General features: G+C 46.5%; 1 protein-coding gene across 1 annotated transcript in view; it reads left to right on the forward strand.

The window, feature by feature from the left end:
- The first annotated feature begins 1254 nt into the window (after positions 1-1254).
- Positions 1255-20507, forward strand: part of LOC124590519 — a 293687-nt gene continuing 274434 nt past the window's right edge. Inside the window, exon 1 of the mRNA XM_047131655.1 lies at positions 1255-2801. Within this exon, the coding sequence (XP_046987611.1) occupies positions 2478-2801 (324 nt within the window). The 5' untranslated portion in view covers positions 1255-2477. The remainder of the gene's footprint in view (positions 2802-20507) is intronic.

Here is a 20507-nt window from a genome sequence, read left to right on the forward strand (position 1 = left end):
TCGTATGCAGTCCTGATTGTGGCGCTCACCTGTACGGCGCCAAACACGCATACGACCATCATTGGCACCAAGGCAGAAGCGACTCTCATCGCTGAAGACGACACGTCTCCATTCGTCCCTCCATTCACGCCTGTCGCGACACCACTGGAGGCGGGCTGCACGATGTTGGGGCGTGAACGGAAGACGGCCTAACGGTGTGCGGGACCGTAGCCCAGCTTCATGGAGACGGTTGCGAATGGTCCTCGCCGATACCCCAGGAGCAACAGTGTCCCTAATTTGCTGGGAAGTGGCGGTGCGGCCCCCTACGGCACTGCGTAGGATCCTACGGTCTTGGCGTGCATCCGTGCGTCGCTGCGGTCCGGTCCCAGGTCGACGGGCACGTGCACTGGCGACAACATCGATGTACTGTGGAGACCTCACGCCCCACGTGTTGAGCAATTCGGCGGTACGTCCACCCGGCCTCCCGCATGCCCACTATACGCCCTCGCTCAAAGTCCGTCAACTGCACATACGGTTCACGTCCACGCTGTCGCGGCATGCTACCCGTGTTAAAGACTGCGATGGAGCTCCGTATGCCACGGCAAACTGGCTGACACTGACGGCGGCGGTGCACAAATGCTGCGCAGCTAGCGCCATTCGACGGCCAACACCGCGGTTCCTATGTGACCGCTGTGCCGTGCGTGTGATCATTGCTTGTACAGCCCTCTCGCAGTGTCCGGAGCAAGTATGGTGGGTCTGACACACCGGTGTCAATGTGTTCTTTTTTCCATTTCCAGGAGTGTACTTATCTCAGCGTCATCTGCTCCGATTGTAGGTTTTATTTACGATAGTGCGATTCTTCCGGTGTACGTTGTTAGGTATTGGAGTTAAATGCCCTCCGTACGAGTCACCTTACCGCGAGGCAAACCTGCGTAATCTCACAGCGTCCGCGGTGCATTCTCTTCCACCTGGCAGCGGACATTGCTGGCGTGCCAGAAGGAACCCTGCCCCACCTCCTCCTCTTACCCGCCCGAGTGATGCCGAGCCGCGCCGGAGACGGCCGAGTGCGGCGGCCGGCGTGGTGGGGCACGGGCGAGCGGCTGGTTGTTGTGGAGCCGGCCGAGCGACGAGGCTCCAAACTCGTCTGGCGGGTTGGCGCGCCGCGCACAGTGGGTTACAGCGTGGCCTGCCCGCCCGCGCCTGCGCAGTCGCGCCGCCTCGCTTCAGCTGTCGCCCAGCGCGCGGCCGCGGCTGCAGTTCGCGAACGGCCGCCAGCCGACCACACCGTGCGTGCGACACACGCGCTTGCGTCGCCGCGACGCACGTGCTCCCTCGGCGGCCGTGTGTTCCGGTGCGTCGCCCCTGTGAATCTGTGCAACCGCTCGCTAGTGTCAGCCATTGTGTTCCGACGGCACGCGGCGTCCTCGTGACGTCACCGGCACATTCAGTTGTCTCAACACAGCAGCGGCGGGTTTCGCGTTTATTGCTCTGGAGTGCTGGCATTTGCATACTCGCTTTTGTTTGTGACCGTCGTGCTACCGTGGCGTCGGTGTGTGCTGTGTAGATACTCGGAAGATTTGAGGGCATACAATTCGTCGTCTGTGTCAGTGTTTACTTGCAGTGTACTAGAATATTTCTCACCTGTGCGCCAGTGCAAACTTCATACATCCTGTAACGTGTAGCTGGTGTTGCAGACCAATAGTGAAACAGCCAGTGAATTAACACGCTTAGGCATTTTCCATTTCGGGCAGTGTTACCCGCCGCGGTGACCTCAGACTGACCAGGTGATTTTGTGTCGGTGCGCACCCTTGACCTTGAGCGCCGAGTGGCGACAAAAAACGGCGACTAAACGAAGGTAGAATTCCTCAGGCACGGCAACGCCGCAGGAATCGAGATTACAGCCGGATTCGCCTTCGCTGCTCGTAACACTTCTAGAGAAAAGGGAATTCTGTGTGTGACATTAGACTCCGGGAGTGGCTAGTGAAGAATTATCACGTTAACGTTCTAAGCTCTGCCTTGTGCCAAGTCGCCAGTGACGGACGTGTTTTGGTGTATTTAAGAAATTGTTCAGGTGTTGAATTGTGGAGGGAAATTAGGGCTAATGATGTGAAGTACAAGAGGTGCTGTCTGAAAGTTTACAGTGGCAATTTTTACGCTGTTGTCATCGAAGAAACCTACCATACCAATGAAACTTTACTGTACACTAGCTTCTATACAGAGGTGCGTTAATTTGTGCATTGTGTTTTGAGGCATAGAAGTGTGAGAAAAGAAAAGTAGTAACTGAATCGTAATCTAACGATATTAAGCACGAGGCTCAGTTGTGTATTTTTGGCAGTAACGTTACGTCGATGGAGCGTGGATTGCTTTGAGGTAAGGGAGTCGTTCGAAACTGAATAAATTGAAGACGAGGCAGTCGCAGATGAGTAAGAAGTGCAGAGTGATTATTTGTGCGAGAGCTGGTGTAGCCAGAGAGTGACAGCAGACAGGCAGTGAGAGAGATGGCGGCTATGCTGGGCAGCCTGGTGCAGCGGCTGCAGTCGCTGTCGCCGACGACTTCCCCGCTGAGCTCTCCGAAGGCGTCGCGACGCCGGCGTCGGCCGGGGCGGCACAGCGCAGAGGAGTACCGGCGAGAGGTGCAGTCGGAACCGGAGGCGGACGACGACAAGAAGACGCCGGGGGCGGGAGCGGGGGGCGGCGCCCAGCTGCTGCCCGACTCGCGCCGCCACAAGGCGGGGGCGGCGAGGCGTCGCGACGCCGCCTCCGCAGGCCTCGGCGTCCTGCAAGGCTCCAAGAGCCTCGGCCGGCTGGACGGACTCAAAGAGGTAAGCGGCGTCACTCAGCTGTGCCCAAATAGCGTCGCTTGTTGCAGGTGTCCATAGTTCCGCTCAGCGTACAATGCCGGCGTTCACGATCGGTATTTCGTTCTTCAACATCTAGGAACAATGACATGTCGGTACCGTAATGCAAGAGACCTTCACAGAGGCTATAAACACGCATCTAGTTAATTCGTAGCCTCCATCAGTAAAAACGGCACGCTTATAGGATCGCTTTGTGTGCGTGTGTGTGTGTGTGTGTGTGTGTGTGTGTGTGTGTGTGTGTGTGTGTTAGACCGTTAAGAATCCTTTTCCTTGGGTATGGGTAGAAATATCAAGTTAAAAATTTGTTTCGCATACTAAGATCTACCGTTCCTTGGCGGTGAAAAGAATTGTAGTAAGTCTGTGCATCGAAAGATTCGGTCATTTATGTCACATGCTTTGATACTGGCAAACTCTCGCATAAAAAATTACAGGTTACTTCGCTGTGACCTAGAATATGAAATTCTGCAAGAAGCAACGTTTCGCGGAACAAGTAAAGTAAAAAAAATCTAAAACTTATTAATTGGAATTATATCACACTTTTTTTGCCAATTTAACATACATTACACTCAACATCCGTAAAAAGCGTAATGGTCGAACATTACTGCATGCAAACATAAGTAATCTTTCAGTAAGCAAAGAAAAAACGTTTTATTAAGTCTTTCCCCTCTACATACGTAAACAGAAGTCCCTGATCGCTTCTTTTTGTATGTCCGAGCTAGTCTGAGGAAATACTGTAGAAATTTTGATCCAATTTTCGAATTCCCAGGATCAATACCTTGCTAGTATCGCTGTCGGGAATAGACAAAAATCGTTGAGATTCTCGATTCCCAGGATCTATGAACTAGCTATATACAAAATTAAGTGTATACGGAAACAGTGCGCGAGACCTGCTCGCCCTTGGCCCATCTTAGAAACTAACAAAATTAAGCAACCCGATCTGTTGATACGCCCTCACGAAGCGGTTATTTGATGTTACTCGTATATTACCAAACATCGCCGAGTGCTATGGAGCAAAGTTTGAAAATAAAATAACAAAGTCATTATAGCCTCCAAGGATCTACATCCACATCCATACTCTGCAGACCACTGTGAAGTGCATGGCAGAGGGTACTTCATCTACATCTACATCGATACTTTGCAAATCACACTTACGTGCCTGGCAGAGGGTTCATCCAACCACCTTCACAATTCTCTATTATTCCAATCTCGTACAGCGCGAGGAAAGAATGAACACACACATCTTTCCGTACGAGCTCTGATTTCCCTTATTTTATCTTGGTGATCGTTCCGCCCTATGTAGGTCGGTGTCAACAAAATATTTTCGCATTCGGAGGAGAAAGCTGGTGATTGTAATTTCGTGAGAAGATTCCGTCGCAACGAAAAACGCCTTTCTTTTAATGATTTCCAGCCCCAATCCTGTATCATTTCTGTTACACTCTCCCATATTTCGCAATAATAAAACGAGCTGCTTTTCTTTGAACTTTTTCGATGTACTCCGTCAGTCCTATCTGGTAAGGATCCCACACCACGCAGCAGTATTCTAAAAGAGGACGGTCAAGCGTAGTGTAGGCAGTCTCCTTAGTAGGTCTGTTACATGTTCTAAGTGTCCTGCCAATAAAACGCAGTCTTTGGTTAGCCTTCCACACAACATTATCTGTGTGTTCCTTCCAATTTAAGTTGAATTTACGGCTTTTAGATTAGACTGATTTATCGTGTAACCTTGTAGCACTCATGTGGATGACCTGACACTTTTCGTTATTCAGAGTCAACTGCCACTTTTCACACCATTCAGGTATCTTTTCTAAATCGTTTCGCAGTTTGTTTTGATCTTCTGATGACTTTATTAGTCAACGACAGCGTCATCTGCAAAGAGCCGAAGACGGCTGCTCAGATTCTCCCAAATCGTTTATATCGATAAGGAACAGCAAAGGGCCTAAAACACTACCTTGGGGAACGCCAGAAATCACTTCTGTTTTACTCGATGACTTTCCGTCAGTTACTACGAACTGTGACCTCTCTGACAGGAGGAAATTCTAGCAAAGGAGATACGTCATATCCTTGAACAAACAAGCAGCTGAACTGATTGAATGCCAACAGTCATATTACAAACTTCACTATTTGTACCACAATTCTAGCACACTTTTGAGTTAGGACATAACTTCCTGCGTGGAATAAAAACCTCTTCGCGGCAGCCAAGGTAAATTACAAATACAACCAGCAATCACATTCAAGTTTTTCGTACAAAACTTCGTCAGAACCATGGATACAGAAAATATGTATTCGGTGTTTTCATAATTCCGTAAAGCATTCGATTAGTGCCGCTTCAACATCTACTAATATAATGTATTGTGTTCTGCGACTGCACTGAGGCAGAACGGAAAGTCATCCATATCGGAACAAGATAATTTGCGATGCTTTCAAGGAACGTTTGATAAAGTTGCGCCGGCCGGAGTGGCGGTTCTGGGCGCTGCAGTCTGGAACCGCGCGACCGCCACGGTGTGTGTGATGTCCTTAGGTTAGTTAGGTTTAAGTAGTTCTAAGTTCTAGGGGACTGATGACCACAGCAATTAAGTCCCATAGTGCTCAGAGCCATTTGAACCATTTGATAAAGTTGCAGCTGTTCAGGTCGCGTTGATAATTTATCCGATACCATTACCCGCGTTCTCAGATTTTTTCACAGATGCAAAATCGAGTAGGACCGTGAAAAAAACCCAGCTTGAAATGAAGACCATCAAAAAACAGTTCATGGAGGAAAATATGATGTGCGCGAGTTATAAAGAGAGAATATGGGTTATTTGACTACACTAGACGTGAGTCACCTGGAGTCTTCAGACCACAGAAATGCTTGGAAGTAACAATGTGTGGAAGTATGAAGGAATGGGCCGTACAGGCTCAACTGAAAAGCAGGCAAATGCACATTTCAGTGGGAAGATAATGGGAAACTGAGATTTACTCTATATTCTACTTTTACATATAGCCATTGCACAATGTGCATAGGTGGATAATGCGTACCAATATTTGATATCAGTCGTGTCCTATTAGTGTACGCAGCAAGGGAAAAGTATGCCCACCTCAGTCTCTCCCTTTCTCGTGATACCCACGCGAAAATACCATGGTGGTAGCAAATTTGTGACTTCTTCTTACAATAAAAGCTTCTCCAATTTTACTCGACAGGGTTTGGTGAGAAGGGTCACCTTTCTTGCAAAGATTTCAGTTTTCGAGTAGTATTTCTTTGAAATTTGTATCAGTTATGATTAATAAGGGTATGAACTGTTTACAACGAAGGCCACCGCAAGTGAATGAAGGCTTTTTTACTTGCATGACTGTGTGGCTCGCAAGAACTGCGTAGTACTTAGAGAGCCATTTTACAGGAAACATATTTTTCGACTTCAGACACGTTGCGTCCTTAAAGAGAGAAAGAAAGACAAGGTGAAAGTAGACTTACAAACCGCTTCCAGCGTTCCATTCTTGAACGCATATAGGTATATGTCAGTTTGCGGTGCAAAAAAGTCGATAAAGATAAATCTCGATCTCAGACCTTCACTATACAGCAGTTGCCTTCACTGCAGCATGAAACAGAATTATTTTTATTAACACTCTCATTTTTAAAATGATGCGACAGAAATATATTCAGGTTTTATAGGTTTTTTATCAGACCACGAACTAGTGAGTCACTGAGAAAATGGCTACTGCCTATTTCTAAGGTCATTAATAGAATTACGGTGTAGTTCTCAGTGGATCAAGAGTTTTACCTAAAACTCCTTCTCATAAAAGAAAGTATCTACCTACATTGAGCGCAAACGCTTGGTGGAAGACATCCTCCGTCTACACCACTGCTTCCCCTAGCAACAGACACTTGCTTCACCCACATACCCTCCACTCCCATCTAGAATCAACGAAGTTTAAATGTGGACACTATACTTAGGCCTACTGGTTTTAAATCACTCGATTGCTGGACTGCTTACTTTTGAAGTGGCAGAAATTGGAAACTTCAAGTTGTCATTACTGCGTGCCTCACCACTGCCGATAACAACAATAACAATAACAATAATAATTATAATATGTTGGTCCTAGAGCAACGTAGTAGCCATTACATAGTTACTGTTGTGTTGTGCCGTGAATTTGTTCGTTTATCTGTTGCAAAGTGAATGATGAGACAATTTCTAGTTCATTGTAAGAACCATCAACAACTCTGAAAAGACATTTTCGTGAGACATCTGAACATAAATGAGGTATATGTCCCAGTTTTACTGTCATAGATGCATGGTATACAGTATAAAGTATTTGTATAGTACGTGGACAAAGTAAGGAAGATCATGTCCATACACTCGCTTAGTAAGCAGTAACCTACACCAAAACGCGAGTTAGAGCAAGCCTTTGAAGAGGAATTTAATTATTGGCGACTTATGTAATCACTAATAGTAGTGACAGTAACGACGTTTTAAAAATAATTTGATTTCCTGACGAAAACACAGTCGAGCCCTTTTGTTTTTACCTCACACAAAATTACATTTCGCCCCTCAGGGGTAATTACCCCAGGATTTGAAACACTGCCATGCTGTGATAACGCAATCTCGTAGCAAACCTAGAAATAGTAAAATGTAGCATTTTTAAAACCTATGTTCCAATATTATCCCTGTAACTGTTAACGGCTTGCTTTCACTGTTGAAAAGACCATAATTAACAATTACTACACACTATAGGGAGGTCATCCTGTCATTAGGAAAACGCCCCATCCCATACCCCTTCGATTTAGTGGTAAAATAGCCAAGTGGATTGCCCGTCAATAACTGAACATAGAGCAAGCACTAAAACGGAGAATGTGTACTGAACTGTGAAAAAATAAGCAAAATAGAAACAGTACGCTCTCCAATTTCAAGATACGTAAAATCGAGCGAGTCTTGAGACCCGTGCTGTCGTGGTTGCATGGTCACAGGCTTGAACCGCAAAGCGGGACACGCGTGTCAAAATCTCCCTCTCGCTTTTTTTTTTCTTCCAAAATTATGAATTTTCCGTTCCGTCATTGACGTGTGTGATCTGCTTCTGTAGTCTTGGCAGCTGTCATAGTATACACTGGTGGCAGAATATGAGTCAAGTGGTGAGAATGTATTATTGCCGTCGCAGGTAAATGCGATGAACAGTGAAAGCAGGGGGGATCAGGTTCAAAATGGTTCAAATGGCGCTAAGCACTATGGGACTTAACATCTGAGGTCATCAGTCCCCTAGAACTTAGAACTACTTAAATCTAACTAACCTAAGGACATCACACACATCCATTCCCGAGGCAGGATTCGAACCTGCGACCGTAGCAGTCGCGCGGTTCCAGACTGTAGCGCCGGCCCCGGTGGCCGAGCGGTTCTAGGCGCTTCAGTCCGGAACCGCGTGACTGCTACGGTCGCAGGTTCGAATCCTGCCTCGGGCATGGGTGTGTGTGATGTCCTTAGGTTAGATTTAAGTACTTCCAAGTTCTATGGGACTGATGACCTCCTATGTTAAGTCCCATAGTGCTCAGAGCCATTTGAACCAGACTGTAGCGCCTAGAACCGCTCGGCCAACCCAGCCGGCGCGGGATCAGGCATAGACGTCTCACAGAAATGCTTGCTTAAAATGTGTGTGAATTTCTAAGGGACCAAACTGCTGAGGTCGTCGGTCCCTAGACTTACACACTACTTGAACTAAATGCTAAGAACAAAACGCACACACACACACACACACATACACACACACACACACACACACACACACACACACGCCCGAGGGAGGACTCGAACCACCGCCAGGAAGGGCCGCGCAGTCAGTGAAATGGCGCCTCGAACCACACGGCCACTCCGCGCAGCTCACAGAAATGAAAACAGCAACTGTGTTACGACAAAGAAATTCAAGATTCAAAACTTCCAAAGCGGAACGCTAGAGTCATAACAAGTGGTACTTGTGTAAAACAAATTGAAAGTATGTATTTTTGGAGGCCCCTTCCGTACATCTCTCTGTTGCAAATGGACGTTACACGACGACACAGACGGATTTGAACACGAGGGTGGACGCAACAAGCGGCTTTCTAGCCAGTACAACGGACTACTTTATACATTTTAATGGTCATGATCGCGATATAGTGCAGTAACGATTAGATAATAACCTGTACCGGTTGCTAGTAAACATCTTCAGAACGAGGCAGCTAACTTCGACGTGGACGCGGACAGGACATCTGACCTTACGAGAGGGCAACGTCGTCGGGGTGCAAGACGAGCTGGTTAACGTGATTTGCGCTCTCTAGCGGCAGTTGTCGGCTTTACTTGGCACAACTACGACGCTGTAATCTGTAAATACATTCGTTGTTAAGCTTGGACCGTTCACTGTTTCTATTTTTCTTCTTTCCCCACAGTTCAGTACACATTCCTGTTTTCGTGCTTCACCTGTGTTCCGCTTCTGACGGGCTATCCACTGTGCCATCTTACCACTAAATATGAGGGGCTGCGATCGGAAGCTTTCCTTGTGAGTGAAGGAGTTGTTTCCGTCTACACGTAACGCAGGCCGAGCAAAAGTAGCTCTGCAGGAAGCGAGCAGCGGTCGGATAAGAAGCGTGTTTGTAGGATTTACACGTGTGGCATCGCACAGTGAAACTACATTCTTCTTCGAAGTTCGGCGCGGCCACGGAATGTTCAGCAGGCGTGGGTGGTGCGGGTGCACTGCCTGCTAAGAGGGGCCGGCCGGTGGCTGCATCCAAAGCGGAGCGCGGGTATGGCAGTCACGGAGGTTCCGGGAAGCGTCGTGGTGTGGTGTGGTGTGGGAGGTTGGCCGGCCTGCGTGCCTTGGCAGCCGGCAGCCGCCGGCGGTTCGCGCCGCTCGGTTTCACTTTTGCTGCCAGACTCTCAACGAGGGGGCGACGCTCCGCAGGCGCCAAGCGGCCAGCCGAGCTGCAGTTCGCACTTGTTACGTGAGACGAGGGTACGAGCAACAAGCGGCTGTCTTGGCAGTACGACGAACTTAGTTATATATTTTAATGGTCACGATCGCGATATAGTGCAGTAACGATTAGATAACGACCTGTACCGGTTGCTAGTAAACATCTTCAGATAGAGGCAGCTAACTTCGACGTCGTGCGGACAGGATATCCGATCTCGCGAGAGGGCAACGTCGTCGGAATGCAAGACGAGCTCGTTTACTTGATTTGCGCTCTCTAGCGGCAGTTGTCGGCTTTATTTGGGTAGTACGACCAACACCGACTCAAAGGAAGGCCTCGGCGCTTGTTCGTGACGTCACGTCAGCTAGGCACGGCAAACGCCAGGTCTGTTGCAGGCATACTCATAATGGTGGTGTCTTACTCTCTGACACAGGAAAATGTGAAACTATTGGCGCTAGTTGATCAACACATATTGTTCTGAGAGATTTCTGCAATCAATTAATTGTGCAATTCATTACACTTCTTAACAAATAGTGTACTCCTGAACTTAAATTTCCACCTGTTTTAAGGACTGACATACAAAAACAACTTCATCGTCCAGCAGCAACAGAATTCGTGCTTCTTTACCTTATTTGTTAATCTGAGGAAGTTACGTTTGTACTGGGTTGCTTTTACAAGAAACTGTGAACATATTGAACATATTGGTGCTCTTCTTTAGGTATCTTGGTTGACTATGGGGTGAGGAGCACTGAATGTTAATGAAATATCTTACGATTGTACACGTTGGGGGAGGGGGTGGGGGACAGAAGAGGCAAAAGAGAGATATGTTTTATCAAATAAAATTTTTTTATCTTATAAATTTTCTCCGTTCAGTTGCAAGAGGGGGATATTTATCTTTTCTAATGTGCATGTTAAACTTTTTTTAAGTTCAGCAGTATTTTCGATGTATGAAACTATTTTGTTTCCTGTTTAGAATTCCTTTCGCTGAAAACGACTGTAATCTAATGACTGGCAACAGTTGGACATTTACACATGTAAATTAGTTCACATTTCCAGTGACGATATCAAACGAAAATAAATAAATAAAAGAATCTAGTACATTGTAAGTGGTTTGGGGTAAGTTTCGATAAGAAAGTGGATCTAGTACACATAGTTATTTGAACGTAAAATTTCCGAAGGTTGCAATGGGGCAAAGCATCTTCTCATATTGAGCTGCGTTTGTTTCGACAGGATTCAGTAACGCAGAACTATGATCTTCATTTGTAGCTTTACGATAGTAAGAAAATCTTTCATCTAAATACGTATTTTGTCCAAAAATAAGAGATTTATAGTGATAAGCACGATCAGGCGTTTGTGCCTGCGAGAGACCTGGCGTTCGCCGTGCCTAGCTGACGTGACGTCACCAACAAGCGCCGAGTCCTTCCTTTGAGTCGCTGTTGGTACGACACACTGTTCCTTCACGAAATTGGATGTCCGTAAAATAGCTGAGTTTGTTAGCGACTGTTGAATGAGCGTGGAGAAAATCGCGAAGAAGATTCTGGTTGCATGATCATCGACCTGGTGTAAGCAGAAATGTTTTATCGGACTAGCCAACATGGTACTATAGACCTACGACCCAAACCAGTGTCCACTGCTATCTCATTTCACGATGTCGTTGGGTCAGCTTGGGAACGCGTAGGCATCGTCTACTGCGGAGCGACGGGTGAGGTGGCGCAGTGGTTAGTACACTGGACTCGCATTCGGGAGGGCGACGGTTCAATCCCGCGTCCGGCCATCCTGATTTAGGATTTCCGTGATTTCCCTAAATCACTCCAGGCACAATGCCGGGATGGTTCCTTTGAAAGGGCACGGCCGACGTCCTTCCCCATCCTTCCATAATCCGATGAGATCGATGACCTCGCTGTTTGTTCTCTTCCCCCTAACAACACAACCCAACGTACTGCGGAGCCCTGTGCTCGACAATGAGGGCCGAAGTGTGCATTCCGATGAACACGTGGATTCACCAGAATTGTACTCTCTCGTCTGATAAGGCACAAATCGCCGCCTGTACTCGTTCGAATGGACAAAACATAGGCAAAGTTGGAAATTTTTTGTGACGTAATGGAAATATTACGAACGATCTGTTTGGGGATTATGTGTGATCATGCTTTGATCTTTAGTTTAGATATTCAGTACAAAAAATAAATAAAATGGCACCCGTAATTCTGGTTTAATCAAGGGCCTGCTAGTTCGAAGTACTGAGACTGCGTGCAGTGTAGCCCCTCGGCAGTTACCTGAAATAAAAAATGATAACATCAGTCGATACTAGATTAAATTTATGGGAGCTTACACCTAACCAGAAAGAAATAACATTACATTTAACGATATGGCTCTAATCCGAGCTTTTTCTTCGATTTTGGGTCTTTATTCACTCATTATGGCTTTACACATAATTGATATTAACATATTTCATATAATAGATTATAAGCTCCCAAGAAAAGTGTTTACTTTCCGGGTGTCAAAGGAAGAATTTAATAGGTTGAATCGCTTTTATTTTATGCTCAACGCAGTTTTAAAAAAAAGTTTCTCGAGAGAAACCCGTTCAAAGTTTAGGGAAAACTTTTGTATATATTATTACATCTACATCTACATTTATACTTCGCAAGCCACCCAACGGTGTGTGGCGGAGGGCACTTAACGTGCAACTGTCATTACCTCCCTTACCTGTTCCAGTCGCGTATGGTTCGCGGGAAGAACCACTGACGGAAAGCGTCCGTGCGCGCTCGAATCTCTCTAATTTTACATTCATGATCTCCTCGGGAGGTATAAATAGGGGGAACCAATATATTCGATACCTCATCCAGAAACGCACCCTCTCGAAACCTGGACAGCAAGCTACACCGCGATGCAGAGCGCCTCTCTTGCAGAGTCTGCCACTTGAGTTTGCTAAACATCTCCGTAACGCTATCACGGTCACCAAATAACCCTGTGATGAAACGCGCCGCTCTTCTTTGGATCTTCTCTATATCCTCCGTCAACCCGATCTGGTACGGATCCCACACTGATGAGCAATACTCAAGTATAGGTCGAACGAGTGTTTTGTAAGCCACCTCCTTTGTTGATGGACTAAATTTTCTAAGGACTCTCCCAATGAATCTCAACCTGGCACCCACTGTACCAACAATTAATTTTATATGATCTGAATAAAAATTTCATGTTATATATATTTGATGTCACTGAACACAAATTTGGAGTTAGAATTTTAAAATTCATAACGGGTTATGTAACATTGCGGACAAAAAATTCTATTTTGACCAAAGTCTAACCAAAGAAATATTCGTTACTTACGTGTACTCTGCAATTCGAGGTCGTATATCGACGATTCCTCTAACTCGAATTGTTCCTGGAGAGCAATTCCCTCGCTCTTCTCGGCGAGAAAAGCCGATCTGGCTTAGCTGGATAGGCTGCGTTCGGCAGCCTGCACACGTCGTTCGCCAGCTTTTTCGGCTAATATGTCTGCGTGCATACTTCAATATAAATCATTTTCTGAACGTCACGGCACATGTTTTCTACCTTAGCCGGGCGCCTCCGGCTGAGAGCGTCTCTTGGCGGCTGTGTCACTGCTTCGAGCAATGGGCTGTCGAAACTTTTGTAAAGCACGGATTAAAAAAACTTGCCGTCACAAAATTCTAGACTCGTATACCTTTCAAAAAACGAATTTTCGACCATTTTCAATCAGAACCTGGCCTTAACAGTGCGGGCAAGCCTCCGACCTCTACGTTCTGTAATGAGGCGTGGATTCCAATACCTTGCCACCGACTCGTGGTTGCACGGTCCTTCATCTATTTACCCCAGATGCTCACGATAGCAGGTCACGAACAGACGACTAGCATCGCCGTTTCACAGGTGCTCGTTCCTGGGCGCAGCACCATAACAAGCGTCGTCGTGGATGTCACTTATCTCAGTGGATCTTCCCAACTGAGACGCATATCGTCACTATAAGGATTTCCCGAACCGTCTCCGCTCCGCCTGCAGGGAGTTGCAAAACTAAAACTGACCCGGAAAACATTTATAACTCTGGAAATGGCGCTTGTTAACGAACAGGAGAACTGCCCATCGCCCGCATCTCGTGGTCGTGCGGTAGCGTTCTCGCTTCCCACGCCCGGGTTCCCGGGTTCGATTCCCGGCGGGGTCAGGGATTTTCTCTGCCTCGTGATAGCTGGGTGTTGTGTGATGTCCTTAGGTTAGTTAGGTTTAAGTAGTTCTAAGTTCTAGGGGACTGATGACCATAGATGTTAAGTCCCATAGTGCTCAGAGCCATTTGAACCATTTTTTTGAACTGCGCATCCCTGAAAATACTGGAAACCGTGGTTTCGATGCATCTTGCATATGATCTGTGCAGAGTACCCCGCTCTGACATAAAATTTGAAAGAGTGAGAGGAGGAGCAGTGTTTAGTGACCAGTTGAATGCAACACAAAATGGTGCTCACTATAGGTGTATATGGTAGAACACAGGTGCAGTGAACATAAAGATCATAATGAATTACGTCAAACCACCAAATCACCTGTGATTGTCCATAATACAAAGGGCTGCCGCTCCATAGTGTACAACACACCCACGAAACTAGGGCAACATTCTTCTTTCTGCGATTAGAAGCCACTGAAGTTAGGGTTTAAGACGGTCTAATTAACAAAGATAGCAGGCTACAACCGATTCAGGCATGGACCCTGTACTGAGGCGAGAAAAAGTTTTTCCGTACTGTGAGGTCCGCGTGCGATGACAATAGCGGCGGGACGCTGTGGAGACCACAGTTCTCAGCCGGTGTCGACGTCACCACCACTACCACCACTCATCAACGCGGTGGCTGCACAGTAGCGACGCAAGCGGTGTGGTGGAGGGTTAACGGCCAACATATACTGGGTGTCCCGAGAGGAATGGATAGTAATGAGCGATATTGCGGGAATACTCATTTGAAGCAAAAAAAAAAAAAAACCCTCATAAGGACATACGCCCTATTAAGAATGGTTGGCGAGATAAAACACATTTAAAGCACATTCGTTTTTGAGCCAGTGGCGTCCACGTATGTATCTTTCCCACCCAATAATACAGATGCATCATCTGCAAAAAAGAACTGATGGATTATTGATACTGGTCAGAAAATAATTATAAACCAACAGAAAAATAGGTCTGAGAGTAGAGCCTTGAGGGACTCCTTGTGTCACTGTTAACAGAAGGTAGGGAAGACAGTTTTGAAGGTGGTGGTGTAACTTGTACTCCATCTTTCTTGTATGTGTGTAATTCTGGTAATAAGTACATGCAAGTAGGGCTGGTCACAACCAAGGGCGACTTGTGTTGTCTCGGGAAATATTGAGAATAGGCCTCGCGTCCACATGATTCCATTTTTTTTTTTTCTTCCACTATCGTTCCTATCGTTCCACGTTTCTAGCATTTGTAGACTTAGAGAAAGCTTTTGACAATGTTAACTGGAATACTCTCTTCCAAATTCTGAAGATGGCAGGTATAAAATACAGGGAGCGAAAGGCTATTTACAATTTGTACAGCAATCAGATGGCAGTTATAAGAGTCGAGGGGCATGAAAGGGAAGCAGTGGTTGGGAAAGGAGTGAGACAGGGTTGTAGCCTCTCCCCGATGTTATTCAATCTGTATATTGAGCAAGCAGTAAAGGAAACAAAAGAAAAATTCGGAGTAGGTATTAAAATTCATGGAGAAGAAGTAAAAACTTTGAGGTTCGCCGATGACATAGTAATTCTGTCAGAGACAGCAAAGGACTTGGAAGAGCAGTTAAACGGAATGGACAGTGTCTTGAAAGGAGGATATAAGATGAACATCAACAAAAGAAAACGTGGATAATGGAATGTAGTCGAATTAAGTCGGGTGATGCTGAGGGAATTAGATTAGGAAATGAGACACTTAAAGTAGTAAAGGAGTTTTGCTATTTAGGGAGTAAAATAGCTGATGATGGTCGAAGTAGAGAGGATATAAAATGTAGACTGGCAATGGCAAGGAAATTGTTTCTGAAGAAGAGAAATTTGTTAACATCGAGTATAGATTTAAGTGTCAGGAAGTCGTTTCTGAAAGTATTTGTATGGAGTGTAGCCATGTATGAAAGTGAAACATGGACGATAACTAGTTTGGACAAGAAGAGAATAGAAGCTTTCGAAATGTGGTGCTACAGAAGAATGCTGAAGACAAGGTGGGTAGATCACGTAACTAATGAGGAGGTATTGAATAGGATTGGGGAGAAGAGAAGTTTTTGGCACGACTTGACTAGAAGAAGGGATCGGTTGGTAGGACATGTTTTGAGGCATCAAGGGATCACAAATTTAGCATTGGAGGGCAGCATGGAGAGTAAAAATCGTAGAGGGAGACCAAGAGATGAATACACTAAGCAGATTCAGAAGGATGTAGGTTGCAGTAGGTACTGGGAGATGAAGAAGCTTGCACAGGATAGAGTAGCATGGAGAGCTGCATCAAACCAGTCTCAGGACTGAAGACCACAACAACAACAAATCGTTCCTCTTATGCCCCTGAGTATTGACCATTCCCCCTGGGACACCCTGCATAGGAAACCGTCCCGAGCACAGCAGCAGTCGTCAGGGACCACCTGAAGTTGGCAACGAGTCCGTCTGAGGAAATGTTGTGGAAAACTCGCGACGTGACACGAGCCGACACTCGAAAGGTGTACACATTAAATAAAGCTGTGTAATGAAATACAGATGTTACAAATGTTGGAGGTACAGCACAAATTTTGTAGGGAATGCCATTTTTTCGACTTTTTCATGTCTCTTCCTTTACCTGTCGAACTTTCGTTAAATCTGATTGTCAATTATTCGAACTTTTCTAAAAATGGTTCAAATGGCTCTACGCACTATGCGACTTAACATCTGAGGTCATCAGTCCCCTAGACTTGGAACTACTTAAACCTAACTAACCTAAGGACCGTAGCAGCCACGTGGTTCCGGACTAAAGCGCCTAGAACCGCTCGACCACAGCGGGCGGCGAACTTCTCTAAGGTCCGTTGACCTTCTAATCATTGAGCGTGCATCGTATTCGGTTTTCATCTGAATTTAGTTTAGCTCCTACTGAAATGAAATGAAATGACCGTATGGCATTGTTGGCCGGGAGGCCCCATACGGGGCAGTTCGGCCGCCTTATTACAAGTTCTTTTTAGTTGAAGCCACTTCGGTGACTTGCAAGTCAATGATGATGAATGACACACAACACCGTCATCGCGAAGCAGAGAAAATCCCTGACTCTGCCGGGAATCGAACCCGGGATCCCGTGCGCGTAAAGCGAGAACGCTACCGCTTTTTTTCCCTACTAATTACGTCGCCTTAACGCAGATGGTCGTTGTACGTCCACCCCAAGAAAGAGGGTGGGAGTGGGGTACAAGTGGTTTGAGATTACGTAAACGTGCTGTATGGGTGAGGGGGGAGCGAGGGAGGCGGACATCAGAGGAACCGCAGTACCGTTAACTTCCAAACTTCCACTTTTACATCTGGAACTGTTCTCCTCAAATCCTGCGCCAGTCCACAGTGTAGAGATAAACCTCAGACGACGACAACAGACCCGGTCGCCCCGTCTCAGGCAGGGCTCTTGTCCCGTTTCACGGAACACAATGCGGTTGCGTTTCGCACATGACGCCACGTTCCTCTGCCTTGGAAGGCAGCTGCAGATGCTATCTCTGTGCCCGAGCCCCTCACTCAGCCCGTATTACGTTGAGGCGGCCGCGGCTGTTTGTCTGCACGCCTGTCCAGTCGTCGCCGCGGGCTGTGCGGAACGGGCGACGTAAATCTACCCTCGCCCCTCTGTTAGGGCCTCTCCGGTTACCACCCGCACCCCCGACCCTCAAATCATCCCCTGCGAGACAGCCGACAGAGCGGCCAAGCTCGGAGGCGCCCGGATTCCACCCCGCTGTCAGCTCGTATCTTACGTGCTCTACGGCCCGCCGCAGGTACCCAACACCCGAGAGCTACCTGTCAGTTTCCTTTTTTTTTCTCCAGCTCCATCAATGAAGTCTCCGCGAGATGGCTTTTGAGGACGTTGATCCTTTGCCCCGAAGATTTACGTCACCCTTACAGCGTTTGGCCGTCGGAGTATTTGATACAAATGCAAACTTCTGCTTTTTTATATATATATATATATATATATATATATATATATATATATATATATATATATATATATATATATATATATCTGCGAGGGTCGTTCAATAAGCAACGCCCTACTTTATTTTCCTCAGAACATATTTATTGTTGAGTCAGAATTTGGTGACAATATACATCAACATGTCTTGTCCATGTCCTATTTTTCTACGTAGCCTCCATCACGTTCTATGGCCGTACCCCTACGTAGTGGAAGAGCATGTATTCCCTGCTGGTAAAAGCTCTTGTCCTGTAAGCGTAGTCATGTTTTCATTGCATGACTGATACTCCAGACATCTTCAAAGTGTGTTCCCCATAGAGAATCTTTCAGCGACGCAAAGAGATGGAAGCCAGAGGGTTCCAGGTCTGGACTGTAGGGTAGATGAGGCAATGATGTCCAACCCAATTTGGCGACGTGTTCCCGAGTTCTCAGACTTGTGTGTGGGCGCGCATTATCGTGTTGGAACAAGATTTCTGCTGGATTCTTGTCCAATCTAACACATCGGAAACGGTTCTTAAGTTTATTGAGAGTCTTCACGCATGCCTCTGAACTGATGGTTGATCCTCTTGGCATCACATCCACGAGAATGACGCCATCACGTTGGACATTTGTGGTAACGTCTTATGGGACCAAACTGCTGAGGTCATAGGTCCCTAAGCTTACGCACTATTTAATCTAACTTAAAATAACTTACGCTACGGGCAACACACACACCCATGCCCGGGGGAGGACTCGAACCTCCGAGGGGGGCAGCCGTCCGGTCCCTGACAAGGCGCCTCAGACCGCGCGGCGACGCTATCACAGTTCCAGAAGACTGTCACCATGACTTTCCGGCAGCGGGGGTTATCTTGAATATCTTCTTTTTTGGTGCAGGATGATGCCTCTCCATTGACTGCCTTTTTGTTTCCGGCGCTAAGTGGTGCACCCAGCTTTCGTCCACCGTAACGATCCGCGACAGAGAGGCCTCTCCGTCGGTCTCAGCATGCTCCAACAATTCATATTAAATGGCCTTTTTTTGAATCTTGTGGACCGCTGGAATATCGGAGAGTCTCGATCATAGCAGACGCACTTCCAATACTGACGCACAAGTGTAGAGCCAATCGTCGAGTTGGGATGCGCCGGTCGGCACGAATAATGGCATCCGGCGACTCAGCACGTGTAGAGCAGTGGCTGTGACAGGACGTCCCGACCGAGGCTGATCATGGGGCTCTGTTTCTGCATTTCCTGATGCTATAGCTTTTTTTCTCCATGTCCCAACTGTACTCCTATCAACTGCATCATCGCCATACGCTACACACAAACGTTTATGGATGTTCACCACGGTTTCTTTTTCTGCGCACAAGAATTCAATAACATCATGCTGCTTGTATCGTCGGACCCGCGTGTCGCCACTGTCAGTGATCGCAGACCGAGCGCCACCACACGGCAGGTCTAGAGAGACTTACTAGCACTCGCCCCAGTTGTACAGACGACTTTGCCAGAAGGGGATCACTGACAATTACGCTCTCAATTGCCGAGACGATAGTTAGCCTAGCCTTCAGCTACATTTGCTACGACCTAGCAGGGCGCCGTATTCAATTGCTAGTTAATATTATGAAGCATGTATCATCAAGAGCGATGTTCTACAATTATGGATTAAAGTTAAGTATTCCAGCAGCTACGTACTTTTCTTTATAGCATTCATTACGTATCCTGTTTCAGACCTCACGCCAGCCGGCGTGGGTTTAAGCGCGTGCCTTTCGGCTTCCTCTCATTGTGTCTAGGCTGTCTTGTCTAGACACAACAAGATGTATGTGTTCACCTAAAAATGAGAGATAGGCTATTCCCCGCATGTGCGAAGGAACACTGTATCGTACTTCTGAAGAACACAGGCACTGCAATGTCGTATTTATCGAACCATACAGAGCAAGCGACTTCCAATTGAAGTGTGTCACCTGTACGGGAATATGCATAATGGATGTAGCAGGTTGTACATAAATGATTGCGCTCATCATTACGAATGTTTAAGAACCCGTGATTCTTCATTCAATCTAAATACTACAAGAAACTGCAACCAGTCACTTCTTTGAAATAATTATTTATTTCATGAACCGGTTTTCATGCCTTTCAGGCACATTTTCAGATGGTGCACAGGAGGTTAAGAAGCTGTTTCAAAGCGTAATGCTGGGTGTTACCATGCGAGAGTGTGGGCGGCTTCCATTGCGACGCACAGTCAGTGATACATCACTCACTTTTACAGAATACCCCGAGCCGGCAACGAGCATTGCGCTTTGCAAACAGCTGTGTAACCTGCTGTGCACCATCTGAAGATGAGCCTGAAAAAGTTCGAAAATCGGTTCATGGAATAAATATTTAAAAAAAGTGACGTTTACAGTTTTCTGTATTTATACTGTACTTAAATGGTTGACGGCATATGGGAGTTTGGGTCTGGTCCATGAAGCGTTGTCTGACAGCCTAATAGAAAGGCAAGCGCTGGCGATAAGCGGGAAATCTGGGTTCGAGTCTCTGTCCGGTACAAATTTTCATTTTCGTAATTTCACTATGTAGCTGATTGTTGTCCATACTCTTAACTACGAATACATTTAATATAGAATAGTCATTTACTGATGCTTAATGCTGTAAA

The sequence above is a fragment of the Schistocerca americana genome, chromosome 2, assembly GCF_021461395.2.
Source record: "Schistocerca americana isolate TAMUIC-IGC-003095 chromosome 2, iqSchAmer2.1, whole genome shotgun sequence".
NCBI classification, from domain to species: Eukaryota; Metazoa; Arthropoda; class Insecta; order Orthoptera; family Acrididae; genus Schistocerca; species Schistocerca americana.